Source organism: Watersipora subatra, chromosome 6, assembly GCF_963576615.1.
Source record: "Watersipora subatra chromosome 6, tzWatSuba1.1, whole genome shotgun sequence".
Taxonomy (NCBI): Eukaryota; Metazoa; Bryozoa; class Gymnolaemata; order Cheilostomatida; family Watersiporidae; genus Watersipora; species Watersipora subatra.
The window spans coordinates 23,315,808-23,338,696 of record NC_088713.1 but is presented as its reverse complement, the minus strand read 5'-3'; the positions used below and the strand labels follow the sequence as shown (position 1 = coordinate 23,338,696).

General features: G+C 36.7%; 1 protein-coding gene across 1 annotated transcript; it reads right to left on the bottom strand.

Annotated features, from left to right (window-relative positions):
- Positions 1-7,493: 7,493 nt before the first annotated feature.
- Positions 7,494-15,388, bottom strand: LOC137398132 (uncharacterized). The gene is made up of 8 exons (XM_068084239.1): positions 15,225-15,388; positions 14,151-14,298; positions 13,085-13,205; positions 11,848-12,038; positions 11,317-11,487; positions 10,562-10,670; positions 8,523-9,233; positions 7,494-7,624 (listed from the first exon to the last, which is right to left on the bottom strand). Exons 1-8 carry the CDS (start codon positions 15,386-15,388, stop codon positions 7,494-7,496), a joined length of 1,746 nt encoding a protein of 581 aa, XP_067940340.1.
- Between the last annotated feature and the right edge of the window lie 7,501 nt (positions 15,389-22,889).

Sequence of the window (22,889 nt, the reverse complement as noted above, 5' to 3'; positions counted from 1 at the left end):
TTGTGATTCATTGTATATATTGCAGAGTTGTTATGAAATTATAATTCTTCCATAATTACTCTAGTAAATGAGTTACTATATTATTTGTATTTATCTAACATTGTGATTAAGATAATTGCAGTTACTTGACATTCAGAATGTGCTTTAGCTAGTCATAGGGAGAATAAACAGGGAGAAAATTATTGCCACGAGTGGGTCTTGAACCCACATACTTACAGAACTTAGAGGACATCTAATTTTTATACTCCTTTCTTTTAAAGGACACTGAAGGCATGTGAAAAGAACTGTCAGAACTGATGATTGAGACAATTGATTCCCAAAAGAGAAATGACTGACTAGCGTTTAATCAAATGTGTTCAATTACTACTTCAAATAGCTTGTTGTTATTCAACAAATTAACACTTTTGTACATTTGATAAAAGTTAACTTGTGTTATTAATGTATAATTGTATACTTTTTTGCTTTGGTATTTTAGGGTCAAACATAGACTGTAGAAAGCAATTTATCAAATATGCTTCTGTTTGTTTTGATCATTTCAGAAGTAGATTCCCGAGTTATATTAAAAGCAAAATGCTCAAATGTCCGGTTAAGGAAGGTCCCTAGCTTGTCCCTTCTTGCTAGCTCTCAGTTTTTAGGCTACTATGTAATGTAGGAATGCCTCAATAATCATGAGCCTTGTTATGCACTTTACTGATAGCACTGATTGGCGAGGCAACTGCTATTAACCATTTCCTGCATTTCCGAAACTGACTCTAGTACTGGTGTCAAGAACTAACAAGGAAATAATCTCTTCACTACTGCTTTCTAGTAGTAACCAAGTTTCACCAATTCTCTTACTTATGTTCTAATCTAGTTTGTGATGAAAATGTTATAAAACAGGAGTAGCTGTGTGTATTAAACTCTACTTTCTGTAAAATATAGTTGTTGCGTTTTTCAAGTTGATTAGCAGATTTCACTATCAAACAGGTTTGTCAGCAGAAATAATTATAATAAAGATAATAGTATCTTTCCTCTTGTCTCCAGCGACTAACTAGTTAACACATTTCTCCAAATGATAAATGGATGGATACGCTGGTTGCTGTTTGAGGTCTCTGATAACATGCTAGCGCTTTCATGAAAATTATACAGTGGCTACATTCTGACCAGTTAACAATATCTGTTCTGGCTGTATATTAGTCAATGCAGTTACTAGTAGCCACTACTATAATCTATTGGTAAGTTCTCTAGTTGGTTAAGTAGGGTTCTCTGTCGACCACTAATACTATCTAACATGAGAATGTATGATGATAATTCGGAGTTATCTTTTCTTTGTCAATATCTCTGTTGAGCTAACACAGTAGTTATTCGATTATACTATTCTATTACCTAATATAACTAATATTAACTAATATAACATTTTAGCACTGCACAAATATGGTTGTTACACTTGTTGCTGGATTTTTACACCACATATTGATTTTTTTAGTAGACTTGGCAAGCCTCCAGACGGCAATGCCGTAATAAATTCAGCTCTATACAAGCTTCCCTGTTATACGCGCCGCCGCAGTCGTGTGTCAATCAACCAGCTTTCTTTTAGTAGAGTTGGCAAACTTCCAAAAACTTAATTTGCTACGAAGAACAGTTTTGTCTTGATTAATAGTTTGTTATATTTATCATTCTTGGTTACTATTTAGGAATTTAGGAAAAAATAATAATTGACTAGCTCTGTGAACCGACCTTTTAACCTTTCCTACAGACAGATAATAGTCTCCAGTAAACAGATTACAGTAAATGAGTGTATCTATTCTCATACTGATTGTTCATGATGAAGACTATGTTATAACATACTACATGTGCTAATAATCATATGCACTTATGTCTGTTTTCTGTAACCTGCAGTTTTTCTTATCTACTTGCAAACATTCACAACATTCAGTATAGCAGGGCATTTCTATTAGATGCTGGTATGTTTCTGCACAGAAGCAATTAAATAGAGTATTAAATTAGAGAAATGGTTTATTGCACACTCCAGAGACAACTGATTTGATAACAGAAAACCCAAGTATTTATATGTTTGGTCATAGAAAAGCTTTGTAAAAAGCTACAAGCATTATTAATAGCTATAATGAGACAGTACTATATAATATTAACTTGTATAAAGCTTTTAGCTAAAAAGCATAATGTTTGTTGGCAAAGTACCAATAATACTTGGCACTTGCATGACACCTCCTCACTAAGCTAAAGGTTCTTTCTGGTTCTCTTAGACCTTCGGGGTTTGTCTCTGCTATACTCATCTCCATCAGGTAGACGAGGGTTGCGTGGTCTTTTTCTAGACGGAGGTTGCTCTGTTACAGTTGTAGGGGCTGGTAGTTGCAGTTTTGTCTCCTCTGTTATATCAGGTTTATCTCCAGGGTCTTGATCTTCTCCTGTTGAGTATCTTGGTCTGAGTTGTTCAACATGTCTTCTCCAAGTAGGTCCCTTTGGTACCACTTTGACATTGAGACTACGAGTTCCATATATCTTAGTAACAATGGCTGGAACCCATCTAGGTTGTCTGTTGCGTCTAGGTCCATGATACAAGGCATAGCATGGTGCTCCAAGATTGTAGCTGTGTATCTTGCTAACTGTCTTTTCTGCCGATCGGTTGACTTCTCTGGATTGATGAAACTGTGCTATGTGTGCGGGTGATGGCAATAGGGTGTCAATCTTGCATCTCATCTGTCTTCCATTCAGCAGCTGACTGGGAGAATATCCTGTAGGAAGTGGTGTCCTTCTATAGTGCATCAGGAACTGTTGTAGTGCAGATTTAGGTGAGAGTGACGATTTCTTCATGGCTTGTTTGAAGGATTGTACTAGTCTTTCAGCTGCGCCTTTTGTAGCTGGATGGTAGGGTGCTCCAGTGAGGTGAACAATGCTTCTCTCTTGACACCACTGCTGAAACTCTCCTGAGGTGAAGCTGGTAGCATTGTCAGTGACTATGGTCTGAGGGTATCCAAAGTGTGCGAATATCTCCTCTAAGATGTCTGTGGTAGCTCTGGTAGAAGTAGATGACGTCCTGTGTATGCATGGATACTTTGAGTAGGCATCTATCATCACTAGCCATTGGCTGCCCATGAAGTTCACTGCATGATCTAAGTGAAGACGACTCCATGGCTTCTCAGGTAGCATCCAGGGATGTATAGGATACTTCTGTGGAAGCTTCTGGTGTTCAGCACAGGCAGTGCACTGTCGGCTTGTCTCCTCTATATCAGAGTCAATGCGAGGCCAATAGACAGCAGTTCGAGCTAGCTTCTTCATTCTTTCCATTCCAAAGTGTCCAAGTTGAAGGATCTTTAATACTTCCTGTTGTAACTTGACAGGAATGACTACTCTGTTGCCATATAGAAGACAACCTTCAGTGATAGAAAGTGAATCTGAGATCTTGTGGAAGAGTGACAGCTGAGTCTCCTTCATCTCTTTGTTACAAGGCCATCCTTCTGCTGTGTAGCGCATTACTGTGGCTAGTGTTGGGTATTTCTTTGTCTCCTTTGCTAGAACATTGTAGTCTGTAGAGTTGAGCTGTTGTCCAATAGTGTGAATAGTGCATACTGTATCAACATCATCCTCATCTTCTCTTGCATCAAACTCTTTATCAGGTCCAACTGGCAGTCTTGAGAGGACATCTGCATTTTGATGATGCTGGGTAGATCTGTATTCTATGGTGTAGTCATACTGATTTAGTACCAGTGCCCATCTTGCTAGTCTGTTGGCTGCTAGAGCTTGAACTCCTTTGGTAGGTCCTAGAAGTGTGAGAAGAGGTCTGTGGTCAGTTACCAAGATAAACCGTCGACCATACAGGTACTGGTGATACTTCTTTAGAGCAAATATGATTGAGAGAGCTTCTTTTTGTATTTGTCCATATTTCCTCTGTGTGCTGGTCAGTGTTTTTGAAACATTGGCTATTGGTCTCTCACTTCCATCAGGATAACGATGAAATAGTACAGCTCCCAGTCCAGTTTCTGAAGCATCACATGAGATTCCAATGTCAAGATCTGGGTTGAAGTGTGCTAAGACACTATCAGTTGATAGCATATCTTTCAGTTTGTTGAAGCTCTTCTCTTGTTCAGTGCCCCACTTCCAGGTTTCTCCTTTGCGTGTCAGTTTGTGCAATGGTCCTGTGAGTTGTGACAGATTGGGTATGAACTTGCTGTAGAATTGTGTAGCTCCTAAGAAAGATCTTAGCTGAGTTAAGTCTGTTGGGACTGGCATCTGTTGTACTGCATCTGCCTTCTTTCCTTTAGTGATTCCCTTTGAAGTGAGTTTGTGTCCCAGATACTCTACTGTAGGTTGAGCAAAACAGCACTTGTCTTTTCTACATCTGAGCCCTTTTTCTTCTAATCTTTGAAGAAGTCGACGTAAGTTTTGTAGATGGCTCTCTGCATTGGCTCCACTCACTAGTATATCATCTAGGTATACTGCTACTCCTGGGAGGTCTTGTGTCAGTTGCTCCATGATTTCTTGAAAATACCCTGGTGCTGAGCTTATGCCAAAGGGCAACCTCTTCTGTAGTAGTACTCCTCGGTGTGTTGATAGTGCTAGTCGTCATTGACTTTCTGGTGCCAACAATATTTGATTGTAGGCATCTGCTAAATCAATCTTTGTGTAGCAATAGCCTCCACCTAGTTTTCTGATTAGATCTTCTGGTAGTGGGATAGGTTTCCTATGTGTTTCTAGCTGATTATTGATAGTCTTGGAGTAGTCTCCACATACTCTGATCTTCCCTGCAGCTTGACCTGTTGTAGATTTGCGTACAGGTACAACTGGTGTTCCATACTGGTTGAATTGAGTTGGTTCCCATATGCCTTTAGCTACACCTGCTTCGTATGCTTGGTTGAGCTCTTCTGTCAAGGCAATAGGAACTGGTCTGGGTCGGCAGAAGACTGGCTTTGTTGAAGGTTTGAAGTTTATCTCTAGTTCAAAGTTCTTGAGACATCCTAGCTCGTCTTTGAATATTTCTGGAAATTCTTTGCACATCTCCTTACACTTGATTTGTAACCTCCCATCTGGCTGGTTCTCTGTGATTGTTGATACAAGGTTCTGTTGTAGCTTGTCATCAATAGAGATGCCTAGTTGCTGTATAGCCGTTCTTCCTAGTAGGTTGAGATCTTGTACAGCACTAATCACAAATGGTAGTCTGACTTCTTTCTGTGCATCCAATTGGGCAGTTAGCTCACATCTGCCAAGCGTCTCTATGAGATGTCCTGAGGCTGATTTGTAGTTAACTGTAGTAGGTTTTAGGTTTGGCTTTCCTAGCTTCTCCCATATTGATTTACAGATGAAGTTGTCACATGCTCCAGTGTCCAGTTCAAGTGTGAAGTTGTCTCCCTCCAGTTTGATGTTTTCAGCAAGTTTCACCATCTTGGTTGATGTGCATTCTATCATCTTTACTGGTTTTTCTGCTGCAGATGATTTCTTTTTCTTGCATGCTCTTTCTATGTGACCTTGTTTAGAACAAAAGTTGCAGGTGGCTGCTTTGAATCTGCAGTTATCCGCTGTATGGTTAGTTCGGTCACATCTGTAGCATAGCTTTCCTTCCTTCTGCTTGTCAGGTGTAGAGTTGTTTTTCTGGATTGGTTTGTATCTTGATTTCTGTTGAGCAACCTTGTTGACTTTAGACGAGTTTCCATAAACTGTCTCTTTGGCAACTTTAGCTGCTTCTTCTGTTTCCTGTGCTACCTGTATAGCTTTGTTGAAGTTGAATTCATTGTCCTTGACCTTGAAGAGAGATTTGAGAACTGCTTCATTGTTTACAGAGCAGATAAATCTTGTTCTGAGAGCCTCATCTAATGGATCTGTAATGTCTATGAAGGCACATGTAGTTGCATCTTGACGAATTCTGGCAGCTAACTCTTGAATAGTTTCTCCAGGTTTCCTCTGCATGTCACTCCAATACTTGTAACGCTCTCTAACAATGAAGCGCTTAGGGTCATACTGGTCTTTGAGAAATTCCAGTATTTCATCCATGTTGAGGTCGTTGATCTGCTTGGGTGTTGAAAGCTGAGCTGCCATATTACTAAGCTGCTTGTAGAGGGTAGGCTGTTGGTTGGTGAGAAAAGTGCCAGCAATCTTGTCTTGATGAATAGAATTTGCTGCAATGAATGTGTTGAATCTGTCTATGTAATCTGTTAGTAGCTCTGCTGTTGGGTCAAAACCTGGGAAGGCTGGAACAGCGGTTGCAGCTGTTTCTTGTTTCCGTTGTAGGTTTTGTAGTAGTAGCTCCATCAGTTTCTTATTCTCCTCCATTCTTTCATCTTGCTGACGTCTGTATTCCTCTTGTTGCTGCTTGAACTCCTCATGCTGCTGTTGTCTATGCTCTTCTTGCTGCTTTCTCTGCTCCTCTTGCTGCTGTCTCTGGTCCTCCTGCTGCTGTCTCTGGTCCTCCTGCTGCTTCTGCATTAGCTTGATCAGGTCTGCTACTTCTGCCATTGTAGTGGTGCAATTTTGAACAGTTACTCTTGTAATAAACTAGAACTCTTTGTATCGATTTTATCAATGATAAAATCTGAACAAAACTCTTTGTAACTGTTCAAAAGAGAAATCCTTGTCGCCAATTAGCTTCTGTTATGTTTCTGCACGGAAGCAATTAAATAGAGTATTAAATTAGAGAAATGGTTTATTGCACACTCCAGAGACAACTGATTTGATAACAGAAAACCCAAGTATTTATATGTTTGGTCATAGAAAAGCTTTGTAAAAAGCTACAAGCATTATTAATAGCTATAATGAGACAGTACTATATAATATTAGCTTGTATAAAGCTTTTAGCTAAAAAGCATAATGTTTGTTGGCAAAGTACCAATAATAATTGGCACTTGCATGACAGATGCTCTATAACTTTTCTAATTGCTTATTACCAGCTTTCTTCTAGAAGGTTTGGCAAGCTTTATGGTTTCGTTGGATTTTATTTCTATGGAAGTTTATCAAGGAAAGTTTGAAGAGCTCTCCGACCTTTCACCTATTGACATATTCCACTGCCCTGCTATGATATTCTCACATTTTCTGCCCAAAGACAATATAATTTATTACAAACCTTTAAATTTAAAAAAACGCAGAGTAAAATATCCAAACAAGTATAACAATGAGACATTCTGGTCTACAAATACCTGAACCTAGCCTCAAATATACCAGCATTCAAACAGCCCAACACATAAAATCAAACATACTTATTCAGGCACTACAAGGATGCATGTAGTTGTCAACATGGCTACAAATAACATGATATGTACACCCATGCATGTATATATATACTTATACACTCCAATACTATGGTGTATGTACTCTGATTGCATAGCATGCAGAGAGTCATATACAAGTAGAAACACACATTTTATACTCACACATATTCAGATGCATGCAGACATATGTACATATAGTAAGGATTACAGACAGTCATCAAGAACATCTAGTAATATAATAATCACTAGTAATAATAGAAGGAATCAACATGTTTATAACCAACTCTCTCTAGTTATCAGTTATGTCATCTTGTAGAAAGAGAGATTCTTGTTCTCCAATTTAGGAAGAAGTAGGGTTGAGTCATACACTTCTAAGGAGTACACATAATCTCCAGCTATATCATCATGTACCATCAGAGAGACTATCTTCCCTACAATATATCATAATAAATACACAGTCAGACTTCAACAGATGAATATTAGTTACACATGGACACTGCTGCCAGTCAGGCCTTCCAGTTAAAATAGAAGAAACATGGAGACAGCACACAATTTGACATGAAATTACATGACACAGTTCAAAGCTGTAGATGATTGGTTCTCTCATAGCACGATAAAAGCCATTGTTACATGGAATGTTGAATGAAGGGGTTAATATAGTAATAGATACATTCAATTTTCATGAGGCTTACAACCATTTTTTGAAAGTGATTTTTTTCTATTCAGCGTACATTAGGAACTCAGTCTACTATCAGCAGGAGCTCAGTTTATCCAGCAGTTTTATAATTCACATTTAAAATGCTGCAAATACTGTATATGGCCAGCTTTTTGCTAACCAAAGAACAAATGCTTCTTGGAGCTCAGTCTATAATAGAATAAAATGTGAGTCAAGGGCTTCCATTAACAAATTACAAAATACTTTTCATTGCAATAACACCCTGCAATATGAACTCAGTCTATAATAGAATAAAATGTGAGTCAAGGGCTTCCACTAACAAATTACAAAATACTTTTTGTTTTAATATCATCCTGCAATATGAACTCGGTCTACTGTATGGTATTATATATGGTACATTCAGTGTAAGCGCAGCTTATGAAGCAGTATTAAATTATATATTACACTATTATATGGATCAACTCTTTGTAGCCATACATACCTTTTAAAGTGTTTTGTTTGAAAAAATAGGAGCTCAGTCTTTCATGAACTATTTGATATGCTAAAAATATATGGTTACCCTCTGTGTAGCCATTTACATATTTTAATTAAAATATATTCCTATATTATAACAATATATATTATAACAACCCTGCATCATACTCATAACTAACCTGTAGTAAAATTAATGATGTAGATAGTCTTGTTGTTGTGTGCAGCCAGTAGAGTGTACTCCCCATAGCTAACCAGCCCTAGAGGCTGCTTCACTTCAGTGAGAGTCCACAGGACTCCCTGGGTCGGCCGGTCTATTTTAAACACTTTGGAATGTCTGAATAATGATATTATGAGAGAGTTGTTGTCAGGGGCGCACATTCTGACAGCGGTGCTATCAGCGAGAAGAGGACAGGGAATATGATGTAGAACTTGACCATCTAAGGAGTAGGTAGTGATTCTGGTGTTGGATGGGTCTGTGATAAGAACCTTGTCTTTAATTATCACCAGCATGTCAGAGAGGTAGACATGAGAAGGATGCTTCCAGCTGGTGATCAACTCCCCTGATATGCTGTAGACACCAACTGTATAAGGACTGGTAAGGGATAAGGTGTAAAATCTTTCCTTGTAACAAGTGACAAAATTTACTGGACCGGAGGTGGAGATGAACTTGTTGGTGATCTTATTATCAATATCTATTCTGCTGACTGTCTTATCATATAGTCCAATATAAGTATTACCCTTATAGTGGCAGATGGAGATGGGACCAGCTAGTAGTTGTATGGAGGACAGTTTGGTGAGGGACTTAGGGAGTTGAACAGGTGGAGCTTTTTGTTCTTCAATGATAATATCATGAGAGGAGGTAACTTCTAATTCAATATCTCTCCTCTCACCTGTAGTATATAGAGTGTACATGTGACTAGCAACAGTTACTAAATATTATACACTGAAATATTGTACTTGAGAGAAATATATTAGCTCATAGTAGTCAAGATTCCTGTTTTATCACCATCTTCACACTGCTCTGTATCTAACTATATAATTATGCTCATGAATTTTCCTCTTCCTTGTGTGACAAGTAGAATAAGGAGAGGATAATTTATCCAATACAAAATATCTCAACAGTCAGCCCATGTGACACACTGCCATACTGTACAACTATAAACTAATAATTAGTTATATAATACTAATATCAACTGCTATCAGCAGCATCCTATATTAACCATTGTTACATAGATTACTTGAAGGTATGTCAACATGGCTATTTTTACCTAGCTATTTCTCAGCTAAACACCAGACTATTAACTATTAGTATGATTAAAGGTGCTCTAGTATTCCATGTAACAATAGTAATTATTGTGTGAATATGTTGATATGCAGTGATGGCAGCACATCCTGTAAGAGCTGGTTTGGGAGCGCAACTCTAGATTACACTGATGCTGCGCATGAATGGCAAGTAGGCTATGATACTTATATATATCATTGATATAAGATATATTTTTACCATTGAACCTGAGGCTAATGAGCCGTTCTGACAACTACAAGAAATTGTCTAGCTGTTTTTATTAAAAATATCTCAGCTATCAAAATATCAGAAAGCTGAAATGACAGAAGGCTGAAAAAAATTCAAATTTCAGAAAAAAAGAAAGGGTGGACAATCATATACAGTAACTCTGAGGCTATGAACCTAACAGTTCTGCTCAGTAACAGTCTTAATCGTTATAAAGACAATAAAAGTTGCAGTTTTATAGTTTTTACATCTTTGTACTTAGTCAAAAACTGGGTATTTGTTAATAGTGGTCGATTAGATTCATTCACGAGTCATCAATAGAGTAATCCTCTCTTTATTTTAATACCGTAAAAAGTGACAAGCAGGAGATAACTCCAAGATCACAGATATGATTAGAACTTAATGATTACCTGTAATTATTTATGTCCTTTTTATATTCGCCAACAAACCCTCCAGGACACATGTGTCAAAATTAAGGCTTTCACGACTTTCAGTGACCCAACATGCCATTTTATGTGAGAGAAAGTTTTTTTTGTTATAGCCAACAATTTTAGATTTTAAATACAGCTCTACAAGAAATAACAAAACATACATTTTATTTGAAATACTAAAAAGGTGCAAAGCAAACATGTTGTACAGTACATGCAGCACAGTGTGGTCACCCCTCAATGAAGATAGAAAATGTATACATCTATTTTCAGTTATTCATACCTATCTGCTTTAACTGTAGCTGGTCTGTGAGTTGGAGCTTTGGCAAATGCTCTTGGGTAATTTTGTCGAGCTGGGCTTTCAACTCCTTGAATCCTCTCACAATCGCCGCCTAAACATAGAGTTACCCTAATAGAATCAATAGAAGACAAAGAGATGTTATCTGTAAGTTGATATACTTACATTCAGTGTATCTATAGGAGAACTGCCAATGCTGAATATAAGCCCTGACAAGTGGTACCTGGGAAACAGGACTGATGGTAGGTAAAGCAGGGATGGTAAGGCTGAGAGTATAGACTAAACAATGGAAACATACAAGTAAGGAGAGCTGTTAGACAGCACACGATGTATGGTACATTAGTAATAGCAAGTTCATAAACTCAGATCCATTGAAGGAATGGATTGAGCAGGCAGTTGATGGTAAGAGGTTAGTAGGTCATCAGAAATCAGTCTAGTAGTCTTATTAAGCAGATTAATCTGACTGAGTAGATCAATTGATCATATGCAGCAGATATGCTGACACGTAGACATGGATCCACCGCAAAAAACAGAAAAGTTCAGAAATAAATATAAATAATGTAAAAACACAGCTATCCATATAATACAACAACTTCATAGACCTCAAGTACAGTACATTACCACACAAGCACTGGTACATAAATGTATACCAACATATTCACAAGCACTCACACACAGCCAGTACAAAAAATCATGCACGATACCAAAGTCCTGAATAAGAACACCGATCAATAACTTACCGGGGGATTACTCTTGGTCCCAGTTTCAAGCAACTCTTGATGGGTTCTCAGGCTATTCCATTGCTTGAGCAACACATCTTCTATGAAGTCCGCAATTTTAGTCTGTGATTCCTGTCGGTTTTCAAGCACCTGTCTCTCGAGTGTGTCATATTTAAGTTTAACCTCATTCAGCTGTAACAGGAAATAGTAAACGGAAATAATAGAAAAGCTAAAAATTTGGAGTTGTAGCCTCCTCCTCATTCTAACACAGATCCTTCAGTATCACAGTAACCACTACTCAGTGTGTCTGCTCTTGCTGCAACTACTCATTCCACTGATGGTTTCATAAAACACCAGTTTGTTTCAGTGAAAACTAAATATATTACTCTTACTATCTGCTGCTTTTGTAGCTTCTTAACATATTTATTAACAAATCTCTAAAAATATGCAGTCAATAGAGTCTGTATTAGTTACCTTAATAGAGTAACTGATAGATTTTAGGTACTGATTTTACCAGCATGAAACTTTGTAACAAGAATAATATTGACAAACCTGACTCTCTTTGGTTTTACGAATAAGCTGAAGCATGCTTTCTGTTTTAGCATCATAGTCCGACTGAACTTTGGATACTTCTTTGAAGAGTTTTTCATATTCCTCATCCTTCTTTGCACTCTCTACTGTTATCATAGTACTCAGGAGGGAGGCAGCCAGATCTTCAAGCAACTGGAAGTCATGTGGTCCACCTGTGTAATATTATCTTAGCTGTTAGTAAGAAACAAATCAAACTGGAAGTATGAATTTGATACAAACCTCATGATATTAGACAGAAGACAGATGTTTGTGTGACGTCGTCAACACCAAACTTTGATCCGGTCTTGTTGGCTATATTTGTGTTGAAACAAGTTCAGCTAAAGAATGTGTATATATGGTGTTTTCCTGTACTAATCTAGAATTTTGAAGCAGTTCAAAAAGCTAAATGTCTCACCGCATTCTGTATAATAAATCTTGAATGACCAACCAAATTTCCCTAACCTTGTTATAACTGGAAAAAGTGGGTCCATTAAACCACTTAAATAAGGAGAAAAGAGGAACAGACTGTAGGGAAAATGGAGGTAACTGCAAAGTTCTATTAATTTGTGAGACGAGTGTGCGATATTTTTCTTTGACTTTTATTGTAGTCAATTCTCATCAAAGCAGTTGCATTATAAAATGAATATTTTAACAACTGTTTCTATTAATTTTATTAATTACAAACGTTTGGTCAGAATAATAAGTTTAAAACAGCCGAGTTTAATTACAAGTTGAACTTTTTGTATTCAGAGCAATTTGTGTTCCTTTATAAAATATACTAACTGAAGATCAGCCTACCAATCATGACAAGGCAGCAGATGTAAATATGAAGCACTCTTTACATATGCTAATAGAATGGTGTTCACTAGCATCAGCTACAGCAAAAACCTCATACAAGTTTGCCTACTACAGAGCGCCCTGGGGTTGTGATGACACTGGCCTTTGATTTCTTTTGCCCAGCGATGTGGAACACAATGATTTTTTGCTCTTTCTATACAAATATCTTCCGCCATATGTTATTAACAAAATTTGTCTCGAAATTCGGTTGTGCTTATTACGTCAGAATAATACTAGTGTTCACGAATAACATCAGCAGCAACACCTCCTATGCTGATGAGTTCACTGATGGGTTACAGTGTTAACTCAATAAGCTTACCATTATCACATCTGGTTGAATCTGCTACACATTTCATACAGCTGATGGTATGGCAGACCTTACATCCCATTACTAGCGGCTGATTCTCATGTTTTGTACAGATATCTGGCAGATGGGGGCTTTCTTTTGATAAATACTGAGCCATGGGAGTTGTATGATGGTCTTCTAAGGCACTATCGTGTAGCTGAAATAAAGCCAAACATGTTATAGCACAATACCAGCTATAGACACTGGCGTGATAGTCATCAATTAACCAATCGAGTTGCTAGAATAAAGAAATATGTGGTTGCCATAGAATTCCCATCATTGTAATTTGTCAGGCAAATAAAAAGATTCAAGATATCGGTGACAGGCCTTTATCAATATAAATTAACATCTGAGGGAATTGAAGGATAATTTTGGATTCTCTGGGAAAAGTAGAGAAACAGTTGCGACTCAGATAAGACAATGACAATGTGATATCTATTTGCAAACTATAATAAAGCATATTCACTACTCATAGCTTTGATAGCTACATGTATAATATCCACTTTTGTATCAATGAATAATGGAAGGTTGTTGAGCACGCGTAAACACAAACAATTGTGCATAATTTGTATTGCAGCTAAACTTACACAAGATTACAAACATAATATTATCACCTCTAGTATACCAACTGCTTATTATAATCATGTTTAAATGGAATGGCTGAACAAGCGCTAACTAGTGAATTATCTTGCTCTACTATCAGGAGAACCATTAGGAGTAACTTTGATTTATAAAATAACAAAAAGTAAAAATGCTCTTTCATAGTAAACCTCTAGTGATTAACTATATATCTTAGTTGAAACTGCATAGCCTAAGTACAAAGTTTCTCCTACTAAGTAATAAGCGTATAGCAGGTCACCCCCTAATAATCTAATGCTGTATATGAGCTGGTGGCTAGAGTAAATATTTACAGAGAGAGATATTGCAGCTGGTTAGTACAAGTAAACAACTGGACCATTCCATTTATATCTAATGAATAACAAAGCTAACAACAGCAATTATGCTGCTCTGTAAAATGACCTTCATGTGACCAGCTGAAATCTGAAGGTATGAATGGTAATGACAAAGAACCTAATATACTGCATGTGCATATGTTACATACCTCAAGGTGCTTCGTGCAAAACTTTCTGGAGCAATCTGTGCAATATGACACAGCCTGACGCTTGTTTTGACCCTTCTTGACACAAGTGTCACAGAATTGCGCATCATCAAAATCAGGGAGCATTTCAGGGGACATTTTATACACTTTGCTAAAAATCAGAGATGGCATAAAACAGAACATTCCAAAAATAGCGTAATAAGATAATATTATTAATATTGTTACAAAAATACATTATGTTATCCTATAAGTTTATTGGACGCTTGCTCCAATAGATATGCTATCATAATAAAACTATAATGGGCAGCTCATTTTTTCCCAATTTAGATCAATTTGCTAATGAAATACTCTCAATTATCTATAATATTATTAACCATCTTTTGTCCATCTGTTGACTATTACTGTCACAAAGCAATGTTTATTCCCTGATTAGTACAATTATTTGAGGATTTGGTAAACAGCTGATTAGCTCAGTTGGTTAGAGTGTCAGCTTGATAATCAGCATGTCAGGTACTCAAGATCCATGTTGACCAACATTTTAGTCTTCTCATAAATTGCGTTTACATCATTTTTAGATTGACTAAATGTTGGCACAATTAAAACCGCTGCAAAACAAAAATTAAATGAATCTCCAATAATTAATTTCAGATTAAAGTTACAATGGAAATTGTAGTCTGTCCAGAGGACTTATGAAAAAACTAATTTCATCAAATTTCATCAAATTTTCATAAATCCTTCTCATTTGTCCAATAAAAAGGTGTACAAATGAAGAGCATGATAGCTATCTTTAGCTTGCGTTTATCAATTTTCAACTCATCACGTTTGTCTCTATTGTCAGTTGTTCAGACCTGTTCAAATCAAGTAAATGCTAACTTATTAAAACATGTAAAGTAACTAACAACATGTCCTACTAGTCGTTATCCCTGAAGAGAAAAATGATTGGATGAAAAACTTCAACAATAACCATTTAAAGCGTTTACAGGGTCAATAGTTGAATGTGTATTTTTTTTTCCAGTTTACTCTCACATGTTAAATATTTTTAATGTTAACATGATGGTATCATTGAATATTACTTACCCGCAACTTTGCAAACCACACCAGAAAATGTCATTCTCTTTGTAGTGTGATGTAAGGCAAGGCATGCAGTTTATGTGCCCACATGGCAACTTCTTCGGATCAACTATTTTATCATTTTTTAGACCGCAAAACTCGCAATCGATGTCCTCTGCTGTGGTAGCCATTGCTTCAAAGAAATAACAACATTACAAGATAATTTAAAAGCTCAAAGGATGCAAATGTTTATTCCTTAAAATTAAATTTTAAGTGTTGTATTGTAAAAATGATATGAACATAAATAAGCATTGGACCTAAGCAGAAAATTAGCGCACATCAATGCAATTTCCTAAAAATGTATTAGAAAATTCCTCCTTATCGTTATAGAAAGCCATCCTATTTTCCACAGAAGGGAGCAGAAATTGAAAAAGTTCCTACCGGTTTCCTTATGATTAACTGATAGCGTTTTAATACTATTTATACTTATAACAAAAATATTTCATTTTCAGTAATAACCGTAGATGTTTTATAACTAAAACACAGTTTTGGAGACTAGCGAGGCAATCTTGTGTCCGTGACCATAAAAGGTAACTTCTATGGTGAAACAAAGATGTATAAATTTCCAATAGAAATCCTGTGAACAAAATAACATCTGAATGTGAGATGAATCTTTGGTGGTATTCGTCACTTGTAATACATTTAAAAGGTACATTATAACCTCAGAAATGCACAAAATCAGAAATATTCACAGTAAAAATAGGATAACTACTAGTAATACAAACTGAGCCTGTCATGACTAATCAGTCTACAGTTAAAAGGTTGGTGATTAGTTTACCAAAGTGGTGATTGGCATATATTGACTTTACAAGATGACATTAATTGCACAAAAAGTACTAACTTCTTAAAAAAAAACTTGTACAATCTAGAATGTTCTATAAAAAGCTGCACTCATGTCTCTAGAATGATGTTGATGAACAAACTCAAAAATTCTTTTTCACACTTTTTAGATAGTACTTTAACACACGCCTAACACAGGATGAGTAGTTTGTCAGTAAAGCCAAATATTGTTCCCCAGTGTGAAGTAATTTGTGGTGGGTTTATCTTATCACATTTAATAACAAGGCTGCTGCAAAGCGTTTATTTTTTATAATAAAATGCATGCTTGGCAGTAAGCAATACTGTCAGCATAGTTAGCAAACAAAAGCAATTTATGTACGTGGTTAAATTTTAATAATTTTCGGTAATCTTTTGGTATGGAAATATCACCACAACGCGATACAAACGTGAAGGAAGCCAGACCACAAGATAAGCATATAATATGTACAAACAACAAGACACCCGAATCAACAAAATCAACAATAACTAAAGTTGTAAAAAATAAACAATTAAAAGTTCTGAAAAATGAAAGAATCAATCATAGAAAATAAGTCAATCGTCGTACTAGAGAACCACCAAAAACATTGGAGATGAATCAGGTGATTACACGTAGATGACTACATCTTCTATCACTACATAGTGCTAACACTTTTTTAAGGTTACAACTGAACAGCTTACTGCATTATATTACCGTAAATTACTTGAAATGTTCTGAACACATCGGTGAAGGCTAATACTTACTGTTAGGGCTTTCAATCCGAATGAATTCTAACGTTCCGCAAACGTTTCTACAACAATAATGCTACGGACAAGCGTTACCAAGCAACAAGGCGGAAATACTACTGCGTTCGATACCGTTTACGACAATTCATAAAGTGAAATTGTCGCGCGTGCGCAGGAAGTCCTGATTGTTGAGATACCGGCTTGTCTAATAGTCAGTCAGCCACATGGCAGAAAAGTGACTAGAAATAAAATCTCGTTTCTACTTAATTTAAACTAAGTTTTGTAACTATAGAGTTATGTAAAAAAGTTTGTAGATACCATTTCTTATAATTTGCCCCAAAATCTGTTGCACATTAAATAATTATTTGATTCAAGACATTGACATTTTATTAGCGTAGCCGGCGCAACAATCTTTATATAGAATCCATTGAAACGTGATACGGTTTGTTATGAACATTGACCAATGAGGATCAATTTCCGGGATAAACAAACTGACGAAGAAAGTTCGCGAAAGTTGAAAGTCGTAATTGATGGATTAGGATCGATTGATGATCTAAATGACTGCTATAATTGCTACTGACGCTTGTTGCATTCATCTTGAGGGTAGCTCATTAAAGCCTGAAACTGTTTCACGATTGACAACAGTTAGAATAAACAAGATAAAAGAATGCTCTAACAGATGGGCTGCTGTTTCTAAACAACCTGAACATTCCCTTGCAGTTAAACTGCAAAACACTACTCTGTCAACAGATCATGTGTGCCATCAGAGTTGTTATTCCAGGTATACTAATGTTAGTAAGATTGAAAAAGAATGCTGTAACAGATGGGCTGCTGTTTCTAAACAACCTGAACATTCCCTTGCAGTTAAACTGCAAAACACTACTCTGTCAACAGATCATGTGTGCCATCAGAGTTGTTATTCCAGGTATACTAATGTTAGTAAGATTGAAAAAGAATGCTGTAACAGATGGGCTGCTGTTTCTAAACAACCTGAACATTCCCTTGCAGTTAAACTGCAAAACACTACTCTGTCAACAGATCATGTGTGCTATCAGAGTTGTTATTCCAGGTATACTAATGTTAGTAAGATTGAAAAAGAATGCTGTAACAGATGGGCTGCTGTTTCTAAACAACCTGAACATTCCCTTGCAGTTAAACTGCAAAACACTACTCTGTCAACAGATCATGTGTGCCATCATAGTTGTTATTCTAAGTATACTAATGTTAGTAAGATTGAAAAAGAATGCTGTAACAGATGGGCTGCTGTTTCTAAACAACCTGAACATTCCCTTGCAGTTAAACTGCAAAACACTACTCTGTCAACAGATCATGTGTGCTATCAGAGTTGTTATTCCAGGTATACTAATGTTAGTAAGATTGAAAAAGAATGCTGTAACAGATGGGCTGCTGTTTCTAAACAACCTGAACATTCCCTTGCAGTTAAACTGCAAAACACTACTCTGTCAACAGATCATGTGTGCTATCAGAGTTGTTATTCCAGGTATACTAATGTTAGTAAGATTGAAAAAGAATGCTGTAACAGATGGGCTGCTGTTTCTAAACAACCTGAACATTCCCTTGCAGTTAAACTGCAATACACTACTCTGTCAACAGATCATGTGTGCTATCAGAGTTGTTATTCCAGGTATACTAATGTTAGTAAGACTGAAAAAGAATGCTGTAACAGATGGGCTGCTGTTTCTAAACAACCTGAACATTCCCTTGCAGTTAAACTGCAAAACACTACTCTGTCAACAGATCATGTGTGCTATCAGAGTTGTTATTCCAGGTATACTAATGTTAGTAAGATTGAAAAAGAATGCTGTAACAGATGGGCTGCTGTTTCTAAACAACCTGAACATTCCCTTGCAGTTAAACTGCAAAACACTACTCTGTCAACAGATCATGTGTGCTATCAGAGTTGTTATTCCAGGTATACTAATGTTAGTAAGACTGAAATGTTAGTAAGATCGAAAAGGCTGAAAAATCACATCTAAAGAAGTCATCAACTGTTACATTATTAGAGGTAAGATAAATTGTATTATTATCATTTGATGGTGTAGCTGCTGTATATATTAAATTAAAAAGACTTATTATAAAAAATCTAGGAAGTTTGTAAACTAGACAAATACAATTTGTTATTGTAAGTAGCAGCATGTGAATAACTGGCATGTAGAGACTGAAGGTTACATGGGCTGCTGCTGCTAATTATCTTTACATATACTAGGCCTGTACCCAACAAAGCACTTATTTTTTTCTTATGAGTATACTTATGTTTACCAGAGCGTCCCATCTTCTGATGAGGAGAAAACTAAAAACTCCGAAAGTGAATCAACTGCCGAGCTTTTACGCTCTACCTCAACTGTGAGGGCACATCGACGAACCTCTGTTCTTGATCCTACTTGCATTATATGTCAAAGGTTGGGGAAGTTCATAAAATCTAAGCGTACTCACAAAAGGAAATCGGAAGCATTATCACAGACCCAAACTCTTACAGCGGGTAGGCCTATATTAATATAGTTATTTTTTGTACTAATCCCTTGAAATTAATAGTAGCTCAAATCTCCATTTGTTAATGTTTTACAGTCTTAAAATTTTTATTAATTAGTGTCGATTACCTTTTTCTACACTTTATTATTTAACTGGATTCCAGGGCTGCTGAAGAAAGCAGCTGAAATAAGAAATGATCATAGAATCTTGATGTATATAAGAGATGCGGATCCTGTAGCCTCCGAGGTCCGATATCGTAAGTCTTGTTATCAAACGTACACCAACTTTTTTCACTATGAACCTAAGGGTGGAAGGTATGTTAAATACAATTAATCTCTGTGATTAAAAAAAACATTGCTTTAGTCAGTCAGCCGCCTAGCAGAAAAGTGACTAGAAATAAAATTTCGTTTCTACTTTATTTAAACTAAAGTTTGATAGTGGAAAAAAGTTCTCTATATAATAAGGAACTTTTTTATAAACCTTTGCCCCGAAATTTCTATGCACGTTTTCGAGTTATGACCAAAATTTTTATCGCAAAAATTTGGCCAATTTGCAATAATTGTCCCTATTGTGCCGAAAAGAAATATTTTGAGAAAGGCTGTTACTATCTTTATAATATATGTGCATAACAATCAAGTTATGTTTAAAATTATATCATGCAAACATGTACTGTTGATTTGCCTCTTTTGTAGCAAAAGTAGAATTTTTTCTTATCTGAAAGTAATACAAGACGGACAACTCCGAATTCTGTATTTAAAAAATAATAAATGTTGACTAAAATTGGATGAAAATTTGACAAAAATTGGAAAAATAGCCCAATTACAGATTTACTTAGCCATCAAAATTATCTAAGTCCTCCTCAAAGTCACTGGAAACATGCTGTGCATTGTCCAAATCTTGATCACTGTTGCTGCAACCATCACATTTGCATAAGTCAGTGCATTTTAGTTGGGAGTTACGACAGGAACATTTACCACTATGACAGGCAGACTTTTTGCAAGAACAGTAAACTGTCTGCAATAGACTGGGTGGAGCGGTAGGGTTTTCCATCCACTTAATATCCAACTTCTCATCCTGCAATATCCAGCCAAAGCCATGAGGAGATGGAGGTTTAATTTTAGCAGACAAAGATAGCTGCCAGATGGTTGCCTGGTAGTTGACTCGTAGCAGATGTTGCTGTAACGCATCTCTAGTCGGAGGGAGTTGTCTCTCGGAGCTTGCATTGCAGCAAAATGCTCTATATCGCGCCTCTTCAATAGTTTTTGCTTGTGGTGAGTAAAGCATGCAAATGACTGGTTCTATCGCATTTGTCATAGTTTCTTTATTTGTGTAAAACGATTGCCCTACTGAAGTTTTAATAGCCTCTACATATGGTGGATTGTTTTTAAATATGCTATAGCATTTCTTCTTTCCTTTGCCGAACAACGCACTTGTAGAGTCACATCCTGTGAGAGCATGAATCTGTGGTAAAGCTGCACACAAATCGGAGCCAAGTTTAATGTGCATAATACCAATGTCTAGCAATTGTAGCTTAGAGCCGACTCCTGTAGCAAAGATCAGTCTTTCACAATTCATTTTAGGAAAGTGAGAAAGGCACAAAATGGCAACATCTGTATCTGGTGACTTGATTAACACCGTTCCATAAGCTCGTGCATGTGTGGCATGAAGTAAAAGACGTGTTTCCGCCTCTTCATGATCGCTATGAAGCTCTGGAACTTCAGATACTGGTGGGCTAGCATCATTGTTTGTGAATACATAGCGAACACATGTAGCACCTGATGTTGCATATAATTCAAGATCTTCTTTCAGATTAGCAGATTTCCACGACTGGACCAGAAACTCCAACAAGGTTTCTTTGTTCTGTCCAACTGCTAAAAACTTTGACCACTGCTTCGGAATGTTTTGATCAGCTTTATAGATGTGTGTAATTTGTAATCTGCCATGTGTTCGTCTTGACCGTTCAAAACCTTTGATGCTAACTCTTGGGTAGTTATCCCCCACAAAGTCCACTCTTTTTGCTTTGTACATTTTGGAATAAGAATTTATAACATGAAGTACTTTTGTAGACAGCTCGCCAAATGTTGTTGGAATTTGACTTCTGGGAAGAGCTTGAATAAGTGCCATAGCATCAATTATCAAGGCTGTGTTATAAAGAGAGTCAATGTCCGCCGTTTGACTATCACAATCCATTTCAAGTTCTTTCAGTAGATCTGCTTTGGTTGTTTTGTTAAGCCCAGAACCTTCCGCATTGGCAAGAGGTAAAGAGACTGAGCTTAAAGAGTAGGTTAGCAGATTTTTCAGGTCAATCTTTCTTTGATTAGCAACTACAAGCATCCTGCCAAAGAGTGATCTGCCACTCTTAACCTCATCTTTGCTAGAAGAAGTGCTTTTAGTAGTTGTGCCAAATGTTTTGAGCTTTTGTTGTTTGATAGGTGCAAACACATCTGTTTTCTTTTTCACTACTCTTTCTTCAATGAACTCAGTTAATGCTTTCTCTCCATCACAATATGCCTGGTCTAATGACTGCTGGATGGGCTGAGCTGCTACAGCTCCCGAACTGATACTAACTAGACTGTCCAAGCCACTGTTCCATGGATTGATCATACTAGAGATAGTTTCAGATAACCTTTCGATGTGCTTTTCATCTGACGTCATTCTGGCAAAACAAAATATCTCATGATCCACTGGCAACTCAGTTGGGCCATTACAGAACTCAAAATGTTTTTCAGTGCACCAATTTTAGTAAAAATATAAATAAATTATAATTTCGGTTTGAAAATTTTGTTGCAAATGAGTCTTGTTCAGACAACTGGAAACACAAAAACCTGCTGAGAGCTCTATTTCAAATGGTGTAGAACGGTGTAGGCTGGAGTTAGCAGAAGTCATACAATTACTCAGCAGTATAAACATTCATTTTAAATACTGTAAACCTACCTGGCCAAGCCAGTATCTTTTGCTTTGTAGTCTTCAGGATCTTTTATTCCGGCCATCATCTCACACTTCTCTAGCACTGCTGCTTTGGCTGGCTGGGCAAGAACCCATCGTTGTACAGCTCCTGATAATAGACACGCATTGTTATTGATAATAACATCCAGATATACAAACACACGTAGAGTAGAAATGTAATCAAACAACAATATTGCCAACTTTTACAACTAATGTTTCTTTTTTAATTTTACACACCAACTCACCTCTTGTAAGTGTAATGCCTCGCACACCACCACTGGTCTTACTTTGTCGATTTACAGTTTGTTCTATTGCATGGTCTGCGGCCAGTGAAGTGAATGGTATCTTTGCTGAGCGTTGCACAGTAAATTGTCTAGCATGATTAAGTCGGGTATGAACCCATGGATGTGTTTCTGGCAGGTCTATCATTTCTATCCAGTATATTGGAGCATATCTGCAATTAAAAAAACAATATGCATAACACAGAATAGATCCTGGACAGTTACCTACCTGATCACACATGCATACCTCTATGAAAAAGACATTAACCTATTTCCTCGTGAAAAATTATATAAATCATGCATACTATATCATATATAAACACTACATACAAGCTTACATTACTCTCACACTTACTCAATGTAGTTTTTAATT